The 27,683-nt window shown below is 45.0% G+C and overlaps 3 protein-coding genes, 1 long non-coding RNA gene and 1 pseudogene across 15 annotated transcripts in view; 1 reads left to right on the top strand and 4 right to left on the bottom strand.

Moving 5' to 3' along the window:
• Positions 1 to 1,705, bottom strand: part of LOC112645046 (sialic acid-binding Ig-like lectin 10) — a 48,475-nt gene extending 46,770 nt beyond the window's left edge. Inside the window, exons 1-4 of one of the 3 annotated variants that reach the window (XM_025424050.3) lie at positions 1,275 to 1,705; positions 834 to 1,193; positions 402 to 680; positions 155 to 202 (exon numbers count right to left, since the gene is read on the bottom strand). In XM_025424050.3, the coding sequence (XP_025279835.3) occupies positions 155 to 202; positions 402 to 680; positions 834 to 1,193; positions 1,275 to 1,308 (721 nt within the window). In that variant the 5' untranslated portion in view covers positions 1,309 to 1,705. The remainder of the gene's footprint in view (positions 1 to 154; positions 203 to 401; positions 681 to 833; positions 1,194 to 1,274) is intronic. The other 2 variants (XM_025424048.3, XM_025424053.3) reach the window with 2 other exon arrangements.
• Positions 1,706 to 11,520: 9,815 nt separating this feature from the next.
• On the bottom strand, positions 11,521 to 14,247 carry LOC125754878 (uncharacterized). Its single transcript, XR_007409895.1, has 2 exons — positions 14,110 to 14,247; positions 11,521 to 12,346 (listed from the first exon to the last, which is right to left on the bottom strand). It is a non-coding gene; the product is annotated as an uncharacterized LOC125754878 (long non-coding RNA).
• The window catches only part of ZNF175 (zinc finger protein 175), a 19,739-nt gene continuing 3,744 nt past the window's right edge, over positions 11,689 to 27,683 (top strand). Inside the window, exons 1-4 of one of the 3 annotated variants that reach the window (XM_025421371.3) lie at positions 11,689 to 11,809; positions 14,118 to 14,372; positions 21,315 to 21,441; positions 21,703 to 21,798. In XM_025421371.3, coding sequence (XP_025277156.3) covers positions 14,223 to 14,372; positions 21,315 to 21,441; positions 21,703 to 21,798 — 373 coding nt within the window. In that variant the 5' untranslated portion in view covers positions 11,689 to 11,809; positions 14,118 to 14,222. Of the gene's footprint in view, positions 11,810 to 11,829; positions 11,849 to 14,117; positions 14,373 to 21,314; positions 21,442 to 21,702; positions 21,799 to 27,683 lie in introns of those variants that run through there. The other 2 variants (XM_025421375.3, XM_025421376.3) reach the window with 2 other exon arrangements.
• Positions 21,435 to 27,683, bottom strand: part of LOC112643391 (beta-1,4-galactosyltransferase 3-like) — a 23,839-nt gene continuing 17,590 nt past the window's right edge. For 5 of the 8 annotated variants that reach the window (XM_025421412.3, XM_025421413.3, XM_025421414.3 and 2 more), the window contains one exon: positions 21,435 to 21,732. In XM_025421412.3, coding sequence (XP_025277197.1) covers positions 21,599 to 21,732 — 134 coding nt within the window. In that variant the 3' untranslated portion in view covers positions 21,435 to 21,598. Of the gene's footprint in view, positions 21,733 to 24,638; positions 24,663 to 27,683 lie in introns of those variants that run through there. The other 3 variants (XM_049108501.1, XM_049108499.1, XM_049108496.1) reach the window with 3 other exon arrangements.
• Positions 25,955 to 26,891, bottom strand: LOC112643404 (high mobility group protein B1-like; annotated as a pseudogene).

The raw sequence follows: 27,683 nt of genomic DNA, 5'->3' as shown, positions 1-27,683 counted from the left end.
AAGAAAGTTGTGGGTGAGTGAACATTAACTTCAGGGAGTCGAGGTTTGTGGGGGCTTCTCTCCACTGCTCTTCCCATGCCTGAACTCAGTGACTGGCTTCTTGTATGTGTCTCATGCTCCACCCCAGCCCTGGAGGAAAGAGGTTCTTTCCTACCTGTTCTGTTTCCTTGGAAGATCCTGATAGCTGTGTTCTGTGGAGCATCTGGACAGAAGGATGAGCCGGCCTTGGCTTTGGTGGCAAGGAAGGAGTGGGTGCTCGGGCTTCCCCCCAGGAGCCATGGAAGGAGGTAAAGGGGTTCTCATCCTGCTTAGCTACTGAGACCCCACTGTCAAGCTCTAGCCCAGCTCTGCCCTGGCTTTACACCCTCAGGATCACAGGTGTCCTGGCCCCATATACTCACAGGTGACATTGAGCTGGATGGTCCTTCCCACCATCACATCAGCTGCAGGGAAGTACACTTGACAGGTTAGATTGGTGCCGTGGTCCTGGGGCCGGGGGCTGAGGATGAGCACCGAGGAGAGGTGAGTCCTGGGACCCGGGGAGGTGAGGGCAGCTGATGTCCAGGAGAAGATGGGGGCCATGCCTTGCTCGCAGGCCCAGGGCACAGAACAGGTCAGGTTCCTGGGGTGGCTGGACTCTAGGGTCCTCGGGATGAGGATGTCAGGTGTGTGAGTCAGGGCTGGTGAGGATAGAGAAGATGTTGGGACCCCTCGATGTTTTGCCATCTGCCCCAGTGCCTGGCCATCCCTCACCACCCCGAAGAGGAACAGAATGTTCATTTTCTATCTATGGTGCCCACACCCTGGGGCCTTCCTCCAGGCCCCTACCATACCTGTCACATTTAGAGAAAGCATATTATCTAGATATGAATATTTCCCTATTTGAAAAAAGTAAGTTCCACTGTCCCCCATGTTGACTTCTATGATGTCCAGGGAACAGTCCTGGGCCTGGGGGTTCCCACGGAGGAAGAACCGGCCCTGGGTCCTCTCATGTAGCTTCTGGCTTGGTATGTTTGTGGCCACTGGAGGATCGTGGTCTACATCTGCCCCTTTCTGGAACCAAAACATGTGGGAGCCTATAAAAGCCAACCAGGGGTAGGAAAATTTGCACGGCACATGGACACACAGGCCCTCCTGCACTGTCACCGACTCCTGTAGTTCCAGCTGGTAGCTCAGAACTTGAGCCAGAGGCCCTGGAGAGAGAAAGAAAAACTTATTTTGGAGTTCCAGCGCCTCCCCCAAGTGGGATTCCCCCCCCCCCCCAGCTCACTCACCTCCACACAGCATGAGCTGCAACCACAGCAGCATCCCTCCGTGGTGTCTGGGACAGTCTGCCTTCTGCAGTCTCTCTGACAGAGAAAGGAAGCCACAGGATATGAGAGGGCAGAGAACGCTTAAACAGGAAGCCTGTGGTAGAAACAAAAGGCCACAAACCTAGAATAGAGAAGTTCAGAACTACAGTCAACTGTGATTAACCTTTGAAATACTCTGGTTCCCTTTCTGTGTGCAGCAGGTGGGTCCTGAGGCTCAGAGGAGGCAAAGGTCTTGGTCTGGTAAGGCAGCAAGGAAAGAGGAGACCCCCCAAGTCCTGCATCCTGGGCTCATGCACAGTTGTCTATCTTGGAGACCTGAACCTGCTCTGATTTCAGGTTTGGCTGCTTGCCACTTGAAAATAATATTTGTGTACACCTGGTGTACTGTAATTAAAGGAAAATTTTTAAAAATAAATACTTGAGAGACAAGTGATAGTGCTTTATTCAGGAAGCTGGCAACCTGGGAAGATGGCAGACTAATGTCTCATAGGGGAAGGGAGCCGTGTGCAAGAGAAGCAGGTGCCAGGTGGTTAGTCATACGTGAACATGACCCTGGACAGACTTGGTGGCATCCACAACAGCATTGTTTGAATGTAGTCAGGCCTTCTCTTCTGGCAAAGTCTGGTTCTCAAGGCCAGTGATCTGCAAACCTGAAAGAAGAAAGCTAGTTCTGCTACAGATGAACGGACTTAAGTCAGCAAGCAAGTAGTGCATAAGTTTGAAGCAAATTAACTCTTCAGACCTGTTGGAGTGCTGTTACGATCCCACCTGGCCAGCCCCCAGGAGAGTCACAGCCTCAGGATCTTCATGGAGGCAGACTCCTAGGGATGGGTCTCAGGATAGCCTACATAGCTTTAGAGGGATAAGAGTCCAGATGAGGCAGGGGATGCAACACAGGCCTTCACTTCATTTATTCATTCATTCACAAACTAACATTAAAAAAAAAAAAAGAAAAAGAAAGAAAAGACAGATTTGAATCAGTCCTGACCCTCAACTAGCTCAAGCATTAGGGGAAAACAGACAAGTTTGAGCTTTATCTGAAGGTAATGGGGAGTCATGGAAGGTTCTTGAGCAGGAAAAAGGCAGGGTCATATAATTATCAACATGGTCCCTGTAAAGTCAGTGTAGGGAAGAACTGGAAGGGAGAGGCTGGAGGCCAAAAGGTCAGGGAGGAAATTGTTGTGACTTTGCAGAATGGAAGAACCAAGCCCACGTGGAGACAGCGGACTTGGTGATGGAAGAAAGAATGATTTAGGATACTTTCAGGAAGTGAAACTTAAAGAGAGGTGCAGTGGGTGGGGGAGAGATTATTACAGTGACACCTAGAACCCAGACTCTAGCCCTGGGGGCTGGAGGTGCCATGGCCAGGAGTAGTAAATGTGCAGGGCTGGGCTGAGCAGAAGGTGGGAAAGGGAAAGGGAAAGGTAGCAGAGTTGGCTCTAGGGGCAGGTATATTCACGGTGGGTGGGGGGTGGTGGTGAGGGTTGGGGGGGTGGGGGAGTGCTGGGCAGAGCTGCAGACATACACACACACACACACACACACACACACTCACACTCAAGCTTAACTGTGGGAATGGGGGTGAGGGATTGAGATGGCCTGGCCAGGGAAGAACCAGAAGAAGGTGGTTCTTGGTGACCCTGGTGAGAGTTTTGCCAAGAAGAAGCTGGAGGGGGCAGCAGCAGCCAGACTGCAGAGGGGGCATTCAACAGCAGCATCAGCCTTTTTTCATTTGAGCTGAGACCCCACTTCTGTCCCGAGCAGCAGAAACCCTACTTCCAACATTGCCCCAGAGAATTTTTCCTACCTGTGCCATCTCCTTGGATGGGACCCAATAACGAGTTGCTTAGAATATTTGGACCAGAGAATGACAATATTCTCTATTTCAATGGTGGGGTGGGGGTGGGGTGGCTAACACTTTGGATCCACAGAAGGGTGGTGAAGTGAGACTGTCACGCTTTCTTCTCCTTCCTCAAGCCAGGCTTCTGGCCAGGCCTTAAGTCACACAGGCCCTTAGGGACACAGGTGTCCTGACCAACAACTGTAGGAGACATTGAGCCAGGTGGTGTCAAGAGCTTAGCCAACCCAAGTGTCTAAATAAGCAATTGAGCAACACTGAGTCAAAATAAAAGTAACAATGAAGCCTTTAATTACATACTGTGATGATAGATTGCACAAGAGTCTAAATGGGGAGAAAACACCCTTGTTCCACTTTTCCCCACAGAAAGGCAGCTGGCAGGGCACCTGAGTGGCTCAGTCAGTTAAGCATCTGCCTTTGGCTCAGGTCATGATCTCAGGGTCCCGGGATGGAGCCTCTGCTGCTTCCCCTGCTTGTTCTCTTCTCTCTCTCTCTCTCTCTCAAATAAATAAATAAAATCGTAAAAAAAAAAAAAAAAAGAAGAGAAGGGTGGTTGGGTGCTAAAAAAATATGATTCTAACTGTCAAGGGAAAAATTATTCATGACACTTATTAAGAAATGGCAAAAACTGGGACACTTGGGTGGCTCAGGAATTGAGCATCTGCCTTCGGCTCAGGGTGTGATCCCAGGGTCTTGGGATTGAGTCCTGCATCAGGCTCCCCACGAGGAGCCTGCTTCTCCCTCTGCCTATGTCTCTGCCACTCTGTGTGTGTTTCTCATGAATAAATAAATAAAATCATTTAAAAAAAAAAGAAACAGGGCAGCCCCGGTGGCGCAGCGGTTTACGCCGCCTGCAGCCCAGGGCGTGATCTGGAGACCCTGGATTGAGTCCCACGTCAGGCTCTCTGCATGGAGCCTGCTTCTCCCTCTGCCTGTGTCTCTGCCTCTCTCTCTGCATCTCTATGAATAAATAAATAAAATCTTAAAAAAAATAAAACCCTCAAACTTTAAAAAAAAAAAAAAAGAAGAAATAAACAGTAAAGACTATATCCAAGGCCATTGCAATAGGGTACAGGAGCCACCTCAGTGGGGTTTGGCAGCAGAAGAGAGAGCGCGATTGGGCTCAACTCTGAATATAAAAGGAAAAGTGGGAATTTATAGCCAAGGAGCAGGGTTAGCATCAGTGGAGGGAAGATTACTGCGAGGGGTGGAGTTAGGGAAGTAGGAGTGGAAAAAGTTCTGAGTTCTGAGTGGATAAAATGTCTTCAAGCTTTTCTCCTCCCCCTCCCATAAGAAGGCCTCAGTAGAGGTGTAGGAGTGGAAAAAGTTCTGAGTTCTGAGTGGAGAAAATGTTTTCAAGCTTTTCTCCTCCTCCTCCCTTAAGAAGACCTCAGTAGAGGTGCCTGAAGACCTCTGCCCAAGGCCTCAGATAAAGAGAGGTAGGAAAGAAGGCACCTGGCCTATGGATACAGATAAATGCAAAGAGCATGACCAGCCAGAGAGGTCTGAGTCCTTGAAAGGGGCAACTTCCTGTCACCAAGTCTAGACCAGGGAGGGCAGCTTTCTCACTTGAGACTTTCCCTCTGAGGAAGGCCTTCATATTTGCCTGTGATTAGGCCTGGAAAAATCACATACAGGTTTTAACCAAGGGCCAAACTTCTCAGATGGTTCTGTCTACAAAACTACCACCTCCTAGAAATGTTGCTTGATATATAGTGCTGGTATCATGATCTTGGGAACTTAAGATATGGATGAGTACTAAGGGACGGGGGGCCTTGGGGCCCAGGGAGGAAAGAAGCATCTTCTTATGCAAGCTCCTGGCAAAGTGCTCTTTAGATTCTGAAATGATTCTGTACTACAGGTACAGTTTTAGGGTATCTGGTACAAGCTGGAGAAGTCAGCTTTTTCCCTGGAGGAAAAGACTCAGACCCTGGACCATGATCCTAGGCACAACCTCTACAAGGTCTCTCCCTCTATTAGCTTCAGGGATCTGTACATCTCTCCCACTCTCCAGATAAGGAGATATATTCCCATCTCTGGGGTCCAGTCCTGGGGATCCTTGGCTATTTGTCACATTCAGAGACAGTGTCATATTTGGGAACCACATTTCTCTATCCTTTTTTTTTTAAGATTTTATTTTTTAATTTTAATTTTAATTTTTTAAAAGATTTTTATTTACTTATTCATTCATGAGAGACACAGAGGGGGAGAGAGAGAGAGAGAGAGAGAGAGAGAGAGAGAGAAAGAGAGAGAGAGGCAAAGACACAGGCAGAGGGAGAAGCGGGCTCCATGCAGGGAGCCTGACATGGGACTCGATCCCAGGTCTCCAGGATCAGGCCCCGGGCTGAAGGTGGCGCTAAACGGCTGAGCCACCCGGGCTGCCCTACTTTTTAATTTTTTAAAAATATTTTACTTATTTATTCATGAGAAACACAGCGAGAGGGAGGCAGAACCACAGGCAGAGGAGAAGCAGGCTCCAAGGGAGCCCGATGTGGGACTCGATCCCGGGACCCCAGGATCATGCGCTGGGCAGAAGGCAGGTGCTAAACCACTGAGTCACCCAGGCATCCCAAGATTTTATTTTTAAGTAATCTCTACACCCAATGTGGGGCTTAAACCCACAACTGTGAGATTAAGAGTTGCATGCTCCACGGGCTGGGCCAGCCAGGTGTCCCCATATTTCTCTATCCTAAAGTATTTCCTCTTTTCTGAATTTTGGAAAACCTGATGCTCAGAGAGCAATTGAGGTCCTTGGGTCCCAGAAGAGGTTCTCTCTTTTTGGTTTTGATAGGGTCTGTGGCCAGAGAAGGATCATGATGTCTCTTGGCCAACCCCGGGATCTGAAGGTGGATGTTAATAGGTCAGTCAGTCCAGAACGGGATTGGATGCATAGACCCTCATTCACTGTCACTGACTGAAGGATACAGATCATACCTGCACTATCCTCCAGCAACCATGGTAGCAAACAGAATGTCTGACCACAGCCCCACCCAGAACTCTTCTTAGACGTCTGTTGCCCTCACAGCTATAGCCACCAAAGCAGCAGCAGCAGCATCTCTGGGCTGCAGAATATAGTCTAGATTCCCTTAACATTGTCTGGTTAGCCTCTCCCAGCTTGGAGATGGGGGCATCTGAGGGGTGGTAAGAGAGCTGGGGATGCTTTCTGGATCAAATGTATGGTTTCTGTCCCCAGCTTCTTCTTTCAACAGAAAAAAAAACTCTTTCTCAGGCCACTGCAGGGGAAGTGAAAGCTGAGCTCTCATCTCCCTGGAATATGGCAGTGTGGGCCTTCCTTTCTCCCACACTCCAGAACCCTGCCTCTTAACTTCTGAAAACCAATCCATTTCCCTCAAGAGAGATGTGGAGTTTGAGGGTCTGTTCTTCCCAGGTAGCTTTCTTGGAAACCCTATCATGAGGATGGAGGAATAGAGGACCAAGACCCTCTGGGGAACAAATTCTCTCCCTGTTGGACCCACCCCTGAGACCTCAGGAAGCCCTGGGTGAACTCTTGAATTGTCTACAGGGAGAGACCCTAGGGACAGAGGCTGGGACTGAGCCTGGAGCTCTGACTCCAGCCCCAGACTTGGGTATGCAGCTTGGGTTCAGGGTGAGATAAAACTTGTGACTAAGCCTTACCACTCTTCACGTTTCCCATGACCCCCGAACATATAGAACATCTCTCCCCTTCTTCTCCACAGGTGCCACAATTCCTCTCCCCCATGAAGTGATAATCTAATTTCTCTCTCCTCACTTAGCTTCTAGATCTCCCACTGATAGTGCTCCATCTCTGAGATCACAGAACTTCCCATTCTAAGCAAGGGCCCTCATGTGCCTAAACATTTTTTTTTAAGATTTTATTTATTCATTTGAGAGAGAGAGCACAAGCTGGGGGAATGGGAAGAGAGAGAAGTCTTCCCACCAAGCAAGGACCCTATGTGGGGCTTAATCCCAGGACCCCAGGACCGTGACTTGAGCCAAAGGGGATGCTCAAGCCACTGAGCCACCCAGGCACCCCATGCCTAAACACTTTGTATGTCTTCCTTCCCTTCCAAAGACAATGCCCCAGTCAGCCTCCTGATACTGCAGTCCTGATATTCCAGTCGTTGAGTGTCTGCCTTTGGCTCAGGATGTGATCTTGGAGTCCTGGGATTGAAGGTGTGATCCCGGGGTCCTGGGATCAAGTCCCGCATCAGGCTCCCTGCAGGGAGTCTGCTTCTCCCTCTACCTATGTCTCTGTCTCTTTCTGTGTCCCTCATGAATAAATAAATAAAATCTTTAAATAAAAAAGAGAGAGAGAGGGAAGATATTCTAGTCCTTCATTTATCTGACAGACACTGAAGCAAATTTAAAAAAAAAAATCTTTCAGGATTTGGCACGCACATGGCTCAAGTTAATAAAGAATCATGGGTTTTATTCTCAGTCCTCCAAAATTCTATTTGGGCATCAGCCAGAGACTGAGCAAGACCAAGAGAGAGAGAGTGGAGGAGAGGGCTGACGGATGAAGAGGCAGAGGCAGAGGCAGAGGCAGAGGGAGACAGGAAGTAGAGGGGAGGAGGGAGGAGAGGAAGCAGGGAGGAAGAGATAAGCTTGTTGGAGAGAGGATAAAGGTTTATCCCAGACGGAGGGATCTCTGAAGAGATTGGGAGTGTAATCAGCCCTGAGAGGCAAGAACCCAAGTGTATGTGAGCAGTTCCACACTGAGGTTATGACTGCACATAAGGCCCTAACTCCCGGGGGTGGCAAGGAGACTGGAAAGGGCAGAGCTGGACTGGGGGGCACTTATCCTGTTCATATCTGTCAGCCCGCAAGCCTTCCCGATTCGATTCTCCCATCCCGTCTTCCCGAAATTAGAGGTGGCGCTGTCCGTGGTGCTGAAGCAGAATTCGGTCCGAGTTCTGGAATAACTGGGCTGTGCCGAAGTCTCAGCTCAGGAAAACAGCTGAGTCAGGACTGGGCCGGCCTAGGAGTGAGAAAACCGGGAGGGAGCCCGCTCCTCTCCCTCCTCCTTCTCTACCCCTCAGAAAGTCCAGTGGGCTCTGCCAAACCACTGAATCAAAGACCATAGCAGCCCATCTCTAGACTTCGTGTTATGTTAGAAAAATAAAGCCCCATGTATTAAGGTCCCTGAAAGTCTGCCTTCTTGTAACTTAAAGCAAAATGCATTTCTCGTTTTTAAAAAAGATTTTATTTTATTTATTTATTCATGAGAGATACACAGAGAGAGGCAGAGACACAGGCAGAGGGAGAAGCAGACTCCATAATGCAGGGAGTCTGATGTGGGACTCAGTCCTGGGGGAACGGGATCACACCCTGAGCTGAAGGCAGATGCTCAACCACTGAGCTACCCAGGCGTCCCTGCATTTCTTATTGTTACATCATGTGGGGAGTGGAGTCGATGATTCTTCCAGTTCCATATGAAGCCAATCTGACATTTTCCAAAAGTGCCCTACTCATTTAAATCTCCCAAAAACACATTGAGAGTCCCCTATATGGGGGCACATGGGTGGCTCAGTTGGTTAAGCACTTGCCTTCAGCTCTAGTCGTGAACCCAGGGTCCTGAGATTGAGCCCCATGTCTGGCTTCCTGCTCAGCAGGGAGCCTGCTTCTTCCTCTCCCTCTGCCTGCTGCTCCCCCTGCTTGTGCTCTCTCTCTCTCTCTCTCTGTCAAATAAATAAAATCTTTAATAAAAAAAAAGAGTGCCTTTACGATGGACTTTTCTCACGTTGTTAATTCAAGATCCAAGAAATAGTGTTATATCCTTCATTTTGCATTGATGTGATTAAAAACAACTTTTCTCATCTCTTTCTTTTTCATTAACTGTAATCCTTCTTTGTGAATTATCTATTCATAGAATTTACACAGAGGGACCTTTAAGTTTCCTTATTAACCTCTCTAAAGATACTAATCTCATTCTTATTATTTGCCTTAGAGAATAATATTTTTTTTATTTTTAGGTTTTATTTTATTAGAGAATAATATTTTTAAAAGTTTATTTAATTTTAGGGGCACCTGGGTGGCTCAGTCAGTTAAGCATCTGCTTTCAGCTCAGGTCATGATCTCAGGGTTGGAGATTGAGCCCAGCCTAGGTCAAGCTCTCTGCTCAGCGGGGTGTCTGCTTCTCCCTCAACCCCTTCCCCCGGCTTGTGCTCTCTCTCTCTTTCTCACTCTCTCTCTCAAATAAATAAATAAAATGTGTTTTTTAAAGTTTACTTAGTTTTAGTAATCTCTACAGCCAACATGTGTAAACACAACACAGATCAAATAATAAGAGATTGATGACCACCTTCCAGATGTCCTCTCTGTGTGTCTCTGATCACAACACTCTGTATATCCCTCCTGAAAGTATCCATGCTCCTCGCTTTTATATTAACCATTTTTACATTTTCTTTATTGTTTTTATAACGTATCCCTGAAAAGGATAGTTCAGATAAACCTATTTTTGAACTTTTTATAAAAGTAATCATATTATATGTCATTGCCTGTGTCTTGTTTCATTTTTTTATTGTGGATAATTTACATGAAATGAATATATAAGTGCATATTTGTAAATAATGGATTTATGTACATCATTGAATTTTTAAATAATAGACTTTAAAATTTTTTTAAATTTATTCATGAGAGACACACACACAGAGAGAGAGAGAGGCAGAAACAGAGGCAGAGGGAGAAGTAGGCTCCACGCAGGGAGACTAATGTGGGACTCGATCCCGGAACTCGATCCCGGGACTCCAGGATCACACCCTGGGCCAAAGGCAGACACTAAACCGCTGAGCCACCCAGGGATCCCCAATAATAGACTTAAAAAAAGATTTATTTACTTATTTGAGAGGGAGAGAGAAAGCAGAGGAGGGGCAGAGTTGAGCACGGAGCCCAGCATGGGGTGGATCTCACAACCCTGAGATCATGACTTGAGCCTAAGAAACCAAAAGTCTGATGCTTAACCACCTGAGCCACCCAGGTGCCCCACAAACTCTCCTTTTAAAGTATTCATCCTAACTCTAAATAAAAGGAGCCTATTTACCCCTGCTTGGGAAGTCAGTTTTGGAAGTTCTGTCCTTTGCTGAAAGAAAATTTCTTTCTGTGACAATTCCTTGTGGTGTAGTTTCTGACTTGGAAAACAAACACAAAAGGAAATGCAGATAAAATTAAATTCCTTATAACTGGCAGCCCATGGACAAATACTTGAGGCAAGGAGAGTATGCCACCCTTCCAGGAATTCCCAACTGTCTTAAAGTTAATGCCTTGCTAGAGGGTAAAAAACAACCTTGGCTGTAGTCAGGTCTACAGGATCCCCTAAGTCTTCTTTAGCATATGAAAATCCTTTTGGAAACTTCCTTTGTCTTTACCTCCCCCAAATCCAAACGATATAATCTATTGCTCTTTACAATCCCAGTGCACCTCTTTCTGCCCATGGGTCCTGTCCCCGTGCTTTAATAAAACCACTATTTTTTACACTGAAAACGCCTCAAGAGTTCTTTCTTGACCTTCCGCTATCGAATCCTACTTCAAATCACATCAGTTTCTATCTGTGACTCACCAAGGAACTCCAGTTCTTTCGGTTACACAAACAATGACCTTAAACAATTTTTCTTGGGCATACCATAGGAACCCAATAATCTCTTGAATGAATGAAATAGAATGCCCCCCCCAGCAGTTCATTCTCATTACATCACAGCACCGTTTTAAACATTTTGCCTATGATAATATATTTAATTATTTAATCCTCACAACTTTATGTAATAGGAAATTTAAGTACAGAGAGGTTAAATAACTTGCCCAAACGTAAACATCTGGCTTCAAACCCAGGCAGCCCAGCTCCAGAATCTTTGTGCTTAACTATGATACCTACTGCAGTAAATGGCTGCAGAACTTATAAAGAAACTACTTCTGAACACTGGGTCTGGCTTTGTCTCTTCTCTCACCGGCAGCGCACTGGGGAGTGGCTCCTATCCCATTAGCCTCTCTCAGCACGGTGGGTGGGTCGTGGTAGGGAGGAAGGGACAGAACACCTGGATTCTGAGTGCAGGGATTTAAATCAGTGTGAAAATACAGAGGAATGGTATCTTCCAGGAAGCGCAATGGCAGTTTCTCCTAGAAACACATCTAGAAACAAGTATGTAAGAGATGTCCTGCCAAAGTGGGACGGACCCCAAGACTTTGTGAGATTGCAAATGCCTTCCCTGGCTGTACGGAACGGACGTTCTTGGAAAATGGCGGGCCTCCCATAAGTGTCATAGTCCTTAGGAACGCAGCCATGCCGCTCTCTTGACAGTCCCCGAAAGAAAATGTACCGCGGTGGGCGGTGAGGGCAGAAGGGGAGGAATTAAAAAAACAAAAACACAAAACAAAACACACACACACACACACACACACACACACACACACACACACACACACACACACACACACACACACACACACACACACACACACACACACACACACACAGAAAACCGCCATGATAACTATTGGCAGGGCGTGGCTTCATGGCTCCTACCGAGCATGCGCACCGCTCATACCCCGGCGCGCTGAGAAATGTGGCCAGGACTATAACCCAGACCGGAAGTAGCTCGGCGCGGCCATTTCACTTTAGCTTTGACTGGCTCTGGCCGGTCCGTCATCCGTGTGGGAGGCTGAGGTGATTTGGGATATTAGCAGTGGGGATTCTGTGGGGTCTGTGAGTGTCGGTGGCGTGGGGGACGAGTGACGAGGGTTTGCGGTGTGAGTGATGGAGCCCTTAGTGAGGGGGGCTGTGAGATTGGTGGCGGCTTCTCCGAGTTGGGTGATTGGTTCGGTCCTTTTCAGGCTTTTGCCTATTTCGTGTGTGTGTGTGTGTGTAAGTATTGTGGGAACTTAACTCCAGGTGTGTTCTGATATCAGATCTCGTAGTGTTGGTCCTTGAGACTTGTTCACTTGAGGACGGCGAACGTGCTTCTGGAGCAGCCGTAGTAGGTGGAACCGGCACGTTCGGGGAGAGACTCTGCAGGCAGTGACTGACTGGGAGTAGGAGCTTCAGGGATGGGAGGACTTCGAGGGGCCCCTTGTAACAGCGGGAAGCAGTGTGGGGGACCTACAGAACTCAGAAGGGTGCTAAGGCAGCATATGGGAGCCGATGGACTGCAGGTCTGGCCGGGAGGTCCGTTATGGGGGTTTCTGAGGCCTCCTCCTTGGCTCCCTGTGGAAAGTGGTAAGGGTCAGTAACTGGCACTTGAGCAGATGGAGGATGATTTCCTATTGGGGTGCATCAGTTGGAGCCCCGTGTTCGGGATTATTCCAGGTTCTGTGGAAATCCCACTCCCTGGGAAACATTTATTGGCAGCCAGCGTAGCCTGGCTATGCCTGAGACGGGGAGGCATTCCGTGACCTTCAGGCAGTCCTGTGGTCCACTCCTTGGGGATATCTGGAGGTCAGTGCTGTGGGTGAACTGCATTTGGGTGAGTGTGGTGTTGGGAGGCAATTCATGATGTACAGTCAAGACATGGTAAGTGATTGGAGGTCCTGCTGCATGTCTGCAGGTTTTCCAGGTGATGGTGGGGGTTGAGGACAGTAAATTTAAGTTTTATCTTTGTTATGGGGCACCTAGCTGCTCAGTGGGTGAAGCGTGTGACTTTTGATCTGGAAATTTAAGTTTGAGCTCCACGTTGGCTGTAGAGATTACTTAAAAATAAATATATATTTATTATTTTTATTTATTTATGAGACATACAGAGAGAGGCAGAGACATAAGTGGAGGGAGAAGCAACCTCTCTGCAGGGAGCCCGATGTGGGACTCTATCCCAGGACACAGGGATCATGACCTGAGCCAAAGGCAGACGCTCAACCATTGAGCCACCCAGGTGCCCCCAAAATAAAATATTTAAAAAAGAAAAGCCTGGGCTGTCAAAGGATTCTGGATGGGAACTGAAATGTCCAGAAGCTTGGACCAGCATATCAGCAAGGCTACCTCAGAGACCCTGTTCTGTAAAGGCAACAGGAAATGGAAATGGTGTTTATGGAAGCTGACTGTGTACATAGGGGACCACATGAGATAGAGACAACTGTGCAGTTTGGAACAAGGCAGAGGAAGGATTGATTATCTTTTCTCCCCTCTGCTGACTGAGACCATAAGGCAAGGGTGTAACAGCTTAAGTTTCCTCATCCACAAAATGGGCATAATAATGATCGTAATGTTTAGTGGACAGTGTTATGTGAAAATTGAGCAGGGTGTTTACCACATGCCGGACATATGCTGACAGCTTGATAAGCCTTATCACATGTCTTTCTCGATGCCTGCTGCGATAAAAACTTGCATCCTCATTTTGGAGACTACAGTTAAAGTATTATCTTCATGTTCTCAAAGCTAAAAGGTGGCAGAGCTACAATTAAACCTTCATGTAGGGGGTCCCTGGATGGCTCAGCGGTTGAGCGCCTGCCTTCGGCCCAGGGCGTAATCCTGAAGTCCTGGGATCGAGTCCCACATCGGGCTCCCTGCATGGAGCCTGCTTCTCCCTCTTCCTGTCTCTCCCTCCTTCTCTCTGTGTCTCTCATGAAAAATAAATAAAATATTAAAAAAAAATAAACCTCTATGTATTCCAAATACTTTGTTTTTTGTTTGTTTGTTTTAAGATTTATTTCCTTATTTTAGAGCGAGGGCAGGGAGGGACAGAGGGAGAGATAGAATCGTAAAGCAGACTCCCCGCTGAGCGCATAGCCTGACTTGGGGCTCAATCCCAGGACCCCAAGATCATGACCTGAGCCAAAATCAAGAGTCGGCTGCTAAACTGACTGAGCCACCCAAGCGCCCCAGAACTCTTCATCTTTTATTTTACCCTGATTAATAACTGGTTGGGTTCTTCTGAACTTTTATTCCATAGGGTCTAGCATAGTGGCCTTCCGCTAAGGATCCTCAGAAATAATGTATAGAGCAACTGTTAGAGGAGTGACCATGTGGGCCATTACCTTTCCAGGACTTCCTGGCTTTGCAGGGCCCCTGGGTCAGACCACATCATTCAGGCTGCAGGTCTCCACAGCCCAGCCAGACTCTCGCCAGCAGCTCTGATTGAAGCTTCTAGATGCCCACCGAGCTTCAGGATCCTGAGAAAAGTGGAGCTGTCAGCAAGAGAAACCGGGAAGTGAAGCACAGGGGAGACATGCCTGCCAAAGAGAATTGGCCCCAAAGATCCCAGGTCCTGAGTCCACAGGAGCAGGATGGACCATGTGAGGTAAGCAGGAACAGCCCCAGGGACAGTTTTCCAGACTTCTTGCAGACACAAGAAGCAGCAGATTCTGGACTCACTGTGGCTGAGACCATGTGCATCTTCCTGCTGAGAGTGGACTCCGGAGGGGGGCTGATGTCCCCTCTTTCACAGACCTGTATAATAGAGGAAACTGTAGAGGAAGGTATGTTGTAGAGGGGTTGGCCCTGGGGCAAAGGAAGAAGAAAAGGTAGCTCCTGATCTGGGTGGGAAGCCCCAGTCCCTGGCAGAGAAATGCTAACTCCTGACTGCTCAGCTCTGGAGATCCTTCATCCACCATTGGGTCTTTGCATATTCTCAGCTGGTCCCCTTCTGACTTCTTACCTGCCTGGTGGGGGTTGTCTCCTTTCCGCTCTGTCCTCATGGTTTTAGAATCATGGGATACTAGAGCAAAAACTGTTTTAAGCACATGTGTGGTTTTTCATATTTTAAATGATGAATGAAAATGCCAGAGAATGATGTTTCCAAATTGCCCATAGATAAAATATTTGATACTGGGGAGGGAGAAAGGAAGATTCTTGGGTATACTCAAGATTTGCTGAAATTCCAAGTTAGTCTGTATATTTATTTGTTTGTTTATTAAAAATTTTATTTATTTAAGAGTGAGAGTGTAGATATGAGTGGGGGTCGGGGCAGAGGGACAAGCAGACTCCCCACTGAGCACAGAACCCACTCAGGGCTCGATTCCAGGACCCCGAGATTATAAGGTACCTCTAGTCTGTGTATTTAAAGACATTGTATGTTTGAAAACAATGATGTTTGTTAACAATAACAATTGTTGACCTGTGATAGGTTTATAATCAAAATTACAGAGAGATACTCTGTTTTTAAAAAATATAATAAGTGCATGGTTTATTACCATTGTGAACTGGTGCATTGTGAAATTACATATTTCAGTAATGTTTAAAGTCATCTCCATCTTAAAAAAAAAAAAAAAAAAAAAATTTAAAAGGGATCCCTGGGTGGCGCAGCGGTTTGGCGCCTGCCTTTGGGCCAGGGCGCGATCCTGGAGACCCGGGATCGAATCCCACGTCAGGCTCCCGGTGCATGGAGCCTGCTTCTCCCTCTGCCTGTGTCTCTGCCTCTCTCTCTCTCTGTGACTATCATAAATAAAAAAAAAAATTAAAAAAAAAAAAGTCATCTCCATCTGACAGAAACATTTAACAGAAAACATTGAAAGAAAGGAACATTAAACTATTACAGTAAATGCCAAGTAAAAATCATTTAAAAATTAAAAGATACCGCCACAAGTATTTAAAAGTCATTCTTTTTTTTTTTTTTTTTTAAAGCTTTTATTTATTTGAGAGAGAGTGAGCACACAAGTGGGTGGAAGGGCAGAGAGAGAGGGACAAACATACTCCCTACTGAGCAGGGAGCCTGATGCAAGGTTTGATTCTAGGACCTGGGATCGTGACCTGAGCAGAAGGCAGACACTTAACTGAGCCACCCAGGTGCCCCTAAAAGTCATTCTTAAAATGCAAATGTAAAACACCCAAATTTGAAACAAAATGTTGAGACCTTGTTGTGTGACAATGTTAGCTTTCTAGAGCTGTTATAAAAGTACCACCAATTGGGTGGCTTAAACAGAAATTTATTTTCTCATAGTGCTAGAGGCTAGAAATCCAAGATCAAAGTGTCAGCAGGGTTGTTCCTTTTGTAGTTTCTCCTCGGCTTGTAGATGGACCTCTGTGTCCGTACACATGATCTTCCCTGGGGAAGAGGGGGTATCTGTGTCTTAATCTCCTTTTTTTTTTTTTTTTAAAGATTGTATTTATTTATTCATGAGAAACACAAAGAGCTAGGCAGAAGAAACAGGCTCTCCATAGGGAGCCCAATTTGGGGCTCCATCCCAGGACCCTGGGATCACACCCTAAGCCAAAGGCAAGTGCTCAACCACTGAGCCACCCAGATATCCCTTAATCTACTTTTCTTATAAGGACCCCTGGAATAGGGCCCACCTACTGACTTCATTTGAACTTATTAAAGACCGGGGATCCCTGGGTGGCGCAGCGGTTTAGCGCCTGCCTTTGGCCCAGGGCACAATCCTGGAGACCCGGGATCGAATCCCACGTCGGGCTCCCAGTGCATGGAGTCTGCTTCTCCCTCTGCCTATGTCTCTGCCTCTCTGTCTCTCTGTGACTATCATAAATAAATAAAAATTAAAAAAAAAAAAAGACCATGTTTCCAGGGATGCCTGCGTGGCTCAATGGTTGAGTGTCTGCCTTTGGCTCTGTGTGATTCTGGGGTCCTGGGATCAAGTCCTGCATTGGGCTCCCTGTGAGGAGCCTGCTTCTCCCTCTGCCTGTGTCTCTGCCTCTCTGTCTCTCATGAATAAATAAATAAATCTTTAAAAAAATTTTTTTAAAAGACCATGTTTCCAAATACAGGCACATTTTGAGGTACTGGGTGTTAGGACCTCGGCATAAGAATTTTGGGGGTGGGAGGAGGTTGGAGAGGGGACACAAGCCCATAAACATTGTAGGAAAGTGCCTTTACTTTTGTGTTGACATGGGTTGAATTGTTAAGAATGTGATTGAAAGCATGTTCAAGTGGATGTTATGATACAGGTTACTTCCTATTAGCTCATTCCCTTTTTTATGATGAAAATCATTTTATCTGCTTGGCCTGGTTTTCATTTTGCCATTTCATTAGATAACTCCTTTGCTACTTCACCTTTTCAGTCAGCTTTTCTGTTCATGTTAGAATATTTGCTGCCAGCATTCACCTAGTCTGCCCTCTTTTGGCCAATGCTGTATGTTGTTATTTTGAACTTTACAACCCTGTGAATTTTTTTTTTTTTTAAGATTTTATTTATTTATTCATGAGAGAGAGGCAGAGGGAGAAGCAGGCTCCATGCAAGGAGCCTGATCCGGGACTGGATCCTGGGACCCCAGGATCATGCCCTGGGCCAAAGGCAGGCGCTAAACTGTTGAGGGATCCCCATAACCCTGTGAATTTGATAAAAAATAAATAGTATGCTATTGTTGCTTTAATTTGTACTTTACATTTTTCTGTTTTATTGGTCTTTTTTTAAAAATTGAAGGTTAGAGGAACCTGGGTGGCTCAGTCAGATAAACATCTGCCCTCTGCTCAGGCCATGATCTCAGGGTCCTGGGATCAGAGCCCCATATCAGACTCCCTGCTCAGTGTGGAGTCTGCTTCTCCCTCTCCCTCCAGCCCCCACCCTATTTGTGCACTCTCCCACTTTCATTCTCAAATAAATAAAATCTTTTATTTTTATTTATTTATTTATTTATTTATTTATTTATTTATTTTTAATTTTATTTATTTATTTGAGAGCAGGGAGAAAGAGACTTCCCACTGAGCAGGATACAGGACCCTGAGATCATGATCTGAGCCCAAGGCAGCTGCTTAACCAATTAAGCCACCCAGGTGCCCCAGCCTCTGGTTTTCAAATATATTTTATAATACTAATAACCTGTCTTTGCATATATTTGTAAAATTTTTGCCACTTTTTTCCTTTGCAAGTAGTTTTAGTTTTATTAGTACATAGAAAAGAAAGATTGTTTTGCTAGGCTTATGAATAAAAACAGTTGTCTTTGCAAGCAGCACTCTGGCAAATGATCAAAATTGACACAGTATGAGCTTGATGTAGCAAGAAGGTGTAACCTATTTCACTGTTCTCCATAAGATCACATGTTCAGCTTAAAAAAACCCAAAATAACCATGGTCAACATTGTCTTTCTCCTCAATATCAATCAGTTTTTGGGGATCCCTGGGTGGCGCAGCGGTTTGGCGCCTGCCTTTGGCCCAGGGCGCGATCCTGGAGACCCGGGATCGAATCCCACATCGGGCTCCTGGTGCATGGAGCCTGCTTCTCCCTCTGCCTGTGTCTCTGCGCCTCTCTCTCTCTCTCTGTGACTATCATAAATAAATAAAAAAATTTAAAAAAAAATCAGTTTTTACCCCAATAACTAAATGTTTTGGTATTTGCCTCCTAAACTTTTAATGACCCCCTTGCAAAGCTATGTATTAGGAGATTTATGAGAAACCTGTATATTAGTTCGTCATCCAGGGTTCCTGGCTCACAGCTCCCCAAATCTCTCTCAGGAATTTCCTGAGCTATAAGCAGGAGCATCTTTTGTCACAGTATTTGGTCTTGTCGTCAGTTGCTGGGGGGAAAAATGCTTCAGAGCCCTAAAGGTGAAGTGTGTGTCTTGTTTATAACAGACCTCTTTCCACAACTGGGTTTATGTAAATAAGGTGAATTTTGGAAACCCTACTGGGGGGGGCGGGGGTGGTTGCCAAGGAAACCAACCCACTGATCCTAGGGTTGGGACCTTCAGTCCCACCTCCAGAGAAGGGGGGAGTGGCTGGGGGTAGGCTGATTTACCAAAGGCCTATGATTTATTCAGTCATGACTGTAATAAAACCTCCATAAACACTCAAAAGGATGGGGTTTGGGGAGCTTCTGGGTTGATGAGCACATGGCCCTGCCCCAAGAGTGATTCACCTGGAGGGGGCATGGAAGCTCTGATTCCCTTCCTACATACCTTGCCCTGTGCATCTCTTCATCTGGGTCTTTTTTCTTTTTCTTTTTTTTTCTTTTTTTTTAAGATTTTACTTATGAGAAAGAGAGAGAGAGGCAGTGACACAGGCAGAGGTAGAAAAGTGGGCTCCCCATGATGTGGGACTCAATTCCAGGACTCCAGGATCACGCCCTGAGCCGAAGGCAGATGCTTAACTGCTGAGCCACCCAGGCGTCCCCTTCATCCGGCTCTTGATCCATATCTTTTACTATCTTTTCATAATAAACTGGTGATCCTAGTGAGTAAATGGGTTTCCTTAATTGATTGAGCTGCTCTAGCATATTAATTGAGCTCAAGAAGGAGGTTGTGGGAACCCCTAATTTATGCCAGCTAGTCAGAGCTACAGGTGACAGCCTGGGCTTGTGACTGGCACCTGAAGGGGTGGGGCAGCCATATAGGACCAATCCTTCACCTCTGGGATCTGACACCACCTCCAGGTAGATGGTGTCAGAACAGAGTTGAATCGTGGGCCACCCCACTGCAGAACTGCTTGGTGGTGTGATGGGATTCTCCCTCCTTTCACATATATGTTAGAATTTGGTCCAGAAATGCAAAGAACTGTCTTGGAGTTTCCATTGAGTGCTCTTATATACTCCCACCCCCAGCACACACATGCTTTCAATGCCCACCCTTCCAGGAAGGGAATTGGCTTTTGCTCATATCAGTATTCCCTGTTGTAAAGGAAAGTAACTTCTCCTATTTGTCTCCTTTATATGCACAGAACGCTGCGCTTCTGGTCACCAAATGTGTGGGACTTTTTCCCATACCAAGCACTTCTCTGCAATACCAGCTGGGTGTCCTACAATTTGTCAGCAGGAATTCCCAGAATGCAAAGATTTGGTCCAAGGCATGGGAAAGCTTAATTGGCCTACAGCTTGCAAACTGGGGTGACCACAGCCTTCTGCTATAAAAGGAAAGTATGCTCCAAAGGGGAAGATGTAGGGTTAAATAGGCAAAACCCACAAGTTCTGTACCCTTAATAAGGGTGACCAGACTCAGGTCCCAGACTTCAACATTAGGAGCAGACAAGCAGGATGCAGCTTGTGGTTTCTGGCAGTGGCTTCAGGATGTGGTGGCCAATGAGGAGCATGAAAACACGTTGCAGGGGTTTTTCTATGAATTTTCCTGAATTTTGTGCCAGCTCATCATCTCTAGCTGTGCTGACTGATTTTGTTCCTCGCGGTCATCCAGCCTGGTTAAAATTTTGGGAAGTTGACATCTGCTCCATGAGCTGTTATCGTCTTATTGTTGGGGTCTTTTGTTCTCAACTTTAACTCAATTCGGGCACTATCTACCCATGAATAGGGTCAGATCCCACAGGTTGAGGGCACAGTCCTACAAGACAGCACCTCTCTCCCCCACTTCATCTGCCAATCACAACTCCAGTTGGTCACCATTGCTTCTGACTCATTGGTTTTGGAGGTTCTCATAACCCCCTCTTTGGGTTTGATTAATTTTCAAGAGTAGCTAACAGAACTCAGGAAACCCATTTACTCACTACGTGTTACTGGTTCACTACAAAGGATATTAAAGGATAAGAATCAACAGCCACATGACATCCATCGGGCAACATTCTAAAGGAATTTCTGTCCCCCATACAATTTGAGGCCTGGCCAGGGGGCATATGGAAGTGATCTGGTTCAGCAGCCTGGAAGCTCTCCAAACCCTGCCCTTTGGGTAAATACGCATTTATGGAGGCTTCATGACATAAGCATGACTGAAGGAATCATTGGCCATTGGCAACTGGTTGCACCTCCACCTCTTCCCTCCCTGGAGGTAGGGTGGAGCTGAAAATTCTAACCCTCTAATCATGTGGTTGGTTTCCCTAGCAACCAGGCCCCCACTACCAAAACACATCTTTTTTAAAATTTATTTATTTATTTATTTATTTATTTTTTAATTTATGATAGTCAAACAGAGAGAGAGAGAGAGAGGCAGAGACACAGGCAGAGGGAGAAGCAGGCTCCATGCACCGGGAGCCTGACTTGGGATTCGATCCCAGGTCTCCAGGATCGCGCCCTGGGCCAAAGGCAGGCGCCAAACCGCTGCGCCACCCAGGGATCCCCAAAACACATCTTAAACATAACACAAGACACCTTTATTACTTGCATCACTTGAGAAATATAAAGGGTTTAAGAGCTCAATGCCAGAAAACTGGAATAAAAGCCAGCATAATATCACAAGTATGTAGTAGATGGCAAGGTATTTCTAGAAATTTTTTTAATCCCCCAAAATACAATATGAAATGGGAGTTAGTGGAAAGCCAATATAAATCATGGTGAAAACTCATTAAAAACAAGTCTACATGTAACTTCTGTATTCACCAACGTCTAATTCACAGTGGGGTATGTTGTTACAGGGATCAGTGTCATTTGAGGATGTGACCATGGACTTCAGCAGGGAGGAGTGGCAGCAACTGGACCCTGCCCAGAGATGCCTATACCAGGATGTAATGCTGGAGATCTACAGTCACCTCCTCTTCGTGGGTGAGCACACCTGACCCGGGAATCTTGGATGGACCTCGTTGAGATTTCCTTCCTTGTTGTGGAACACAGTAGGGCATCTGAAGTATGTAATCTGTTTGCCTTTGATTTGTCCTGGATTGCTCATTCCTTTAGGACACCTTTGAATATTACTTTGTTTCTAGTGAAAGATGTTGACTTTTCTGATGAGCCAATACAGAGCTTCGTTGAATGGCCTGTAAAGCCCAAGACCACATCCAAATCCAATATTCTTTTCATTAACAGGGTATAACATTCCCAACCCAGAGATCATTTCTAGGATGGAAAAAGGAGAGGAGCCATGGATGAGAGAAATTCAGCTCCCACATCAGAGGCATCGAGGTGAGTGATTTTACCTGGCCAACATGGATATCTTGAGAGGAGCATTATTCAACCTGCCACACTATCCATCTCCCAGTGGTGGGTGGTATGTCACCTCCCACTCCCAGTTTCTTTTTCTTTTTCTTTTTTTTTTTAAAGATGTATATATTTATTCATTCAGAGAGAGAGAGAGAGGCAGAGACACAGGCAGAGGGAGAAGCAGGCTCCATGCAGGAAGGGGAAGACTCCCAGTTTCTAACACTGATACATTATCTTGTAAATGCCCCTTAGGGGCAGGTGTAAGAATTTCTCAGAGGTGAATACTCAGGAGTGGGATTCCCTCACCCCTGGATAGAAGTGTTATTATAATGTGACTTAGTATACTGTACTGCTCTTTAGTAGGATTTAATTTACTCTCTTATCGGAGAATGCACAAGGATCCACATTTGTGCATCTTGCCAGCATGGTGCACATCAGATTTCTCACAGCCCATTTGATAGCCAATAAGGCTGTTTCTTGTTGATTTCATTTTTCTAATAACTAGTGGAACATCTCCTATCTGTCTTCTGATTGGGTTTTCTGTCTGTACATTGCCTTCCTCATATTGTTGTACCCATTTGTGTCCATAGAGTTTTTTCTTAAAACCTTTTTTCTTTTATTTGTCCCCTTAATTCATTGGTTTTTCTTTTCTGTGCTGGGTCTTTTTTCTTCTTTTCCTTGTAATTGTGACACCTGCAGCTCCGGTCCCTGCTTCACTCTGGTCATCCCTTCATATAGGAATTACCTTAAAGGGCCCTTCTATTCAGAACACACAGGCCTCAATTTTTTCTGGTGATCCTTAGACCAACTCCCTCTAGTCCTTGTGGCTCAGCCATTCTCTTACCTTATTCAGCCATTTGGTGGACTGTGGGATGACTCACTTCCTTTATTTTTGGGAGATCAGAAATTGGAATCCTTACACCAATTAGACATTCTTCTCACCTTATACATTTTGTCAGAGTCTCCTATGTTTCTTGGCCCTTCCATCTCAGTCTTAGAAATCCAACCATTTTTTTCTTTTTTCTTTTTAAAGATTTTATTTATTTACTCATGAGAGACACACAGAGAGAGAGAGGGGCAGAGACACAGGCAGAGGGAGAAGCAGGCTTCATGCAAGGAGCCCGATGTGGGACTCAATCTAGGGTTTCCAGGATCACACCCTGGGCCAAAGGTGGTGCTAAACCGCTGAGCCACTTGGGCTGCCCCCATTTTTTTGTTTTGAATGTACAACTTAGTTTACACTTTTTCTTAATCCCAATGGGTCTCTCATAAATTAGTTCCCAGTTCCTCCTGCCTCTGTTTTTGTTCCTAATGGGTTTTTGTGGATTCCAGTCATTGATGAGGTCAGTCAAAATGCCATTGGTAGATTTTACTGATATTTTCTTTTTTTTGCCTGAGATTTGATGGAAAAATAGTTATTTCTTACTAATAGGATTAATAAATAGTCTTTCCAGTAACATTAGCATCATGGCCACACATTTCTAATTTTAAATGTATTTGAAGACTTCTGTCATTTGTGCTCTATTCCATTGGGTTCCTATTTTCTTCCATGTTTACTGCAGAGACATATGTATGATATACATAAGTGAAGACAATATATACTAAGAAAACTGTGAAATCTATTAAGGTAAATTCAAAGGCACAGAGATTGTCATTAGATTGGGTAATGGCATGAGGTGTTAAAACCGTTAGCCTTTGGCATTAATCTTATGTATTTAATGGAAGGCTACTCAAGAAATAAGTATCAGAATAAGGGATGTAGGGAGTGCTTGTGAAGGTCAGAGGGGATGTCATCAGCCCAGAGGAGGAGCAGCACTGGGGCTGATGTGAAGGACATGGTACTTGTAGCTGTTCCACATAGCAGTTATGAGCTGGAGCAAAGGAACAGGCAGAAAAAGCTGAATGAGGGTAGAAGTCATGAGTATTGCTTGGGCTGGGGAATAAATTGGGCTTTTTTGAAAGCAGCATTGTTTAGCTAGCTGTGTTGGAGAATTAAGGATAAGCCTTTCAGCATAGTTATTTTACATTGAACATCTTCAGCAGTGGGAGTTTAAAATGTTCCATATGCATGCCTGGGAATTCAGTATAAGATTTTCAGAAAAAAATAAAAGCCAGTGTTTGGGTAAAATTGCTATATGAGTGAAAAATGAAACAACAAATAACCTGATTAAAAAAATAAGGTAAAGGACTTGAATGGACATTTCTCCAAAGATGATATATAAATGGCCAACAAGTATTTGAAGAGATGTTCAACATTAGGGAAATGCAAAGCAAAACCACAATGTGAAAATCAGCTCATTAGAGTGGCTACTGGCAAAAAACAAAATAATAAGTGTTGGCAAGTTAGTGATTCCTGTGCATTGTTTGTGGGAATGTAAAATGGTGCAGCCACCCTGGAAGACAGTATGGTGATTCCTCAGAAAATTAAATGTAGAATTACCATATGATCCAGCAATTAATTCCACTTGTGTATATGTATATATCCAGGAGAATAAAAAACAGGATCCTGGGCAGCCCAGGTGGCTCAGTGGTTTGGTGCCGCCTTCAGCCCAGGGCATGATCCTGGAGACCCGGGATCGAGTCCCACATCGGGCTCCCTGCATGGAGCCTGCTTCTCCCTCTGCCTGTTTCTGCCTCTGTGTGTGTGTGTGTGTGTGTGTGTGTCTCATGAATAAATAAATAAAATCTTAAAAAAAGAAAAAACAAAACAGGATCCTGAAGCGATACATACCTGTGTTCATAGCACTATTCATGATGGCTAAGACATGGGTGCAATACAGTTGTCCATTGATAGGTGAATGGATAAACAAAGTCTGTTCTATATACACCATGGAATATTATTCAGCCTTAAAAAGAAAGGTAAGTAACACATGATATAGGTGAACCTTGAGGACATTATAAGTGAAATAAACCACTCACAAAAAGACTAATAGTCTCCAATTCCACTTACAATAGGAGGTATCTAGAGAGTATTACTATTCACAGAGACAAAGTAAAATGGTGGTTGCCAGAGGGGAGAGGACGAGGGGGAACTGCTGTTTCAGGGGCATCGCTTCAGTTTTTCAACTGGAAATTGGCTACACAACACTGGGAATGTGCCTAACACTTAGAAATGGTTGAGATGGCGGGGTGGGGCGGGGGGTGTGTGGCAGGGGAGAGCCCTGGCTAGCTTGGTCAGAGGAGCATGCAACTCTTGATCTCAGGGTCCTCAGTTCAAGCCCAATGCTGGACATGAGTGTACTTAAAATAAGAACAATTTTTAAGAAATGGTGGAGATGGTAAATTTTATATTATTTTTTTAACCACAATTTTTAAAAAAGATTTTAAGTAATCACCAAACATGGGGCTCAAACTCACAACCCCAAGATCAAGAGTTGTGTGCTCTACCGACTAAGCCAGCCACGTCCCCCTTTTTCTTTTTAGCATCTGTTGTATCTTGTGTTTTATACTACTAAATTTGTTGATCAATGACTCCCATTCTTGGTGGAGAAAAAATGGTATATTAGGTAGTATAAGGCTGAAAGTTATTCAAAGAGACCAAGGTTCAGCTTAGTAATTTCTAGAATAATTTCTCTCCTGTAGAAGGCAGGTAGGTCAGTAGGAAGCCTCACTTCTTATATTCTTCAGATGTCTAAGTTTTTCTGTTGGTGTTTTGCCTATGCTTTATGATACTACCAACTGTGCACAACATCCAAAGCAGGTTGTAGTAGGCAGAAAAGGTGTGGAGGGTTTTGAGAAGCTGTGGTCTTATCACCCAGGCCAGAAGTGGTACATAATGTATCCATATTCCATCAACAACAATGGTCTATCCATCAACACCTCATTGCAAAGGACATTGGGAGCTGTTATATAGCTTGGCAGCCATGTTCCTGACCACAGTTAACTTCTGTGGAAGAGAGTGACACAAATTTCAGGGGACAGCTTGCTTGTCCACTCTTCCAATGTACTTCTCTAGGGTTGTAAGTTTGTTTATTAACTTGTTTTTAATTTAAAAAACTGTATTTACTTAGAAGCATTCAGAATGTCAACAAAACAGCTGCAACTTTTTTTTTTTTTTTTTTTTGCAATTACAGAGTGGTATTCAGTTAACAGAATAACAATTATTTCATAGAAGCTGCATCAGAGACAACTGAAGATGAAAAACTACCATCCCCATATATAACTAATTTGTGCTGTGCACCAACAAGAACCTGCTTTAAATTTCCATGCCAATTTACAACCCCCATACTGTACCCGGCAAGGTTAGTGGCTACTGAAAATGCCACAAGGACAGAGCTATCTAAAGACACATTCGGTAGTGTGTTAACTATACAAAAAAAGACACGGTACAATTTAAAAACAAATCCTACACAGCCTTACATTTCAATTTTTTTCTTTAAAAGGAGTGAGTCATGTACAGGGGGGTTAAATGCTTTATAGACAAGAAAAAACTGCACTAGAACCATCTTATTCATCCTCATCTTCTTAATCTTCTTCCTCCTCATCCTCTTCATCTTTCTCATGGTCCTTCTTTTTCTTGCTCTTTTCAGCCTTGACAACTCCCTTTTTTTGCCACATCAGGCTTTCCTTTAGCTTGGTATGCAGCAATATCCTTTTCATATTTTTCCTTCAGCTTAGCAGCCTTCTTTTCATAAGGCTGCTTGTCATCTGCATCAGTGTTATTCCACATCTTCCCCCAGTTTCTTTGCAACGTCACCAATGGATAGGCCGGGATGCTGTCCTTTGATTCTTGGGCGATACTCAGAACAAAACAAGAAAAAGGCCGAGGGAGGCCTCTTGGGTACATTGGGATCCTTGAGCTTCTTTTTTGTTTCCCCTTTAGGGGGGATATAAGTTTTCATTTCTCTTTCATAACGGGCCTTGTCCACCTTAGCCATGTCTTCAAATTTTCCTTTCTCTTTAGCAGATGTGGTCTTCAACCTTTCTGAGCACTTAGAAAACTCTGAGAAGTTGACTGAAGCATCCAGGTGCTTCTTCTTGTGCTCCTCTCAGCAAGTTTGCACAAAGAATGCATATCATGACATTTTGCCTCTCGGCTTCTTAGGATCTCCTTTGCTCATGTTTGTTTGTTTATTTATTTATTTATTTTTTGCTCATGTTTATTTTTTTTCTTTGTTTGCTCATGTTTAATGATTTTCCTTAGCGAGGCAATGTCGCCCAGTGCCCATCTGGCTCTCACTTGCCCCAGTGCTATCTCTATGGAGCTCAGTGTACTGCAATGGCTGTGAGAACCAGGCTGTAAGTTTATATCTATATTCAAGCAGACAAATTTCAGCTTCCTGGAGAGTTGAGTTTGGGCATAGGTTCACTTTCACTGCTTGGCCATGTCAGGGTTGGTGCTTTCTTACTTTTCCAGAGGATTTATAGGACAGATGGATTTGGGAGAGGAAACTGGGAGGTTAGTGACAATTTAGATCTGAAAGCTAATGAAGAGCTATCCTCTGAGTCCCTCCTTCGAGCCTTGGCTGTTCCCAGATGGTGCCCTGTCACACCTGTCTGTATTTTCTGTCATCGTCCTATAGGCATGTGTATCTACAGGATCTAGACCATGTGTTTGCATAAGTGGAGCCACCTTGCCTGTGTTCTAATCTCATTTTCCCCAGAGTTCTGTGGGATGATCTTGGTCAATTACTTAGCTATTTTGTGCCTCCTATTCATCTGTGAAACAGGTAGAGTAAGCACAGTTACCTCCTGCAGGGTTAGTGGGGATTTAAATGATTTTCCATGTGCACTGTGTAGAACACTGGCACATGCTCTGTGCTGTATGCAGACAGGTGACAAGTAACTAAGGCAGGGCGGCTCTTTCCTCTCATCATTGCCATCATCACTGCCATCGTTTTTATCATGACACAACAATTTGTGTTCAG

This window comes from Canis lupus, chromosome 1 (assembly GCF_003254725.2).
Source record: "Canis lupus dingo isolate Sandy chromosome 1, ASM325472v2, whole genome shotgun sequence".
Classification (NCBI taxonomy): Eukaryota; Metazoa; Chordata; class Mammalia; order Carnivora; family Canidae; genus Canis; species Canis lupus.
The sequence above is the reverse complement of the archived record's forward strand: the minus strand, read 5'-3'. Positions and strand labels throughout refer to the sequence as shown.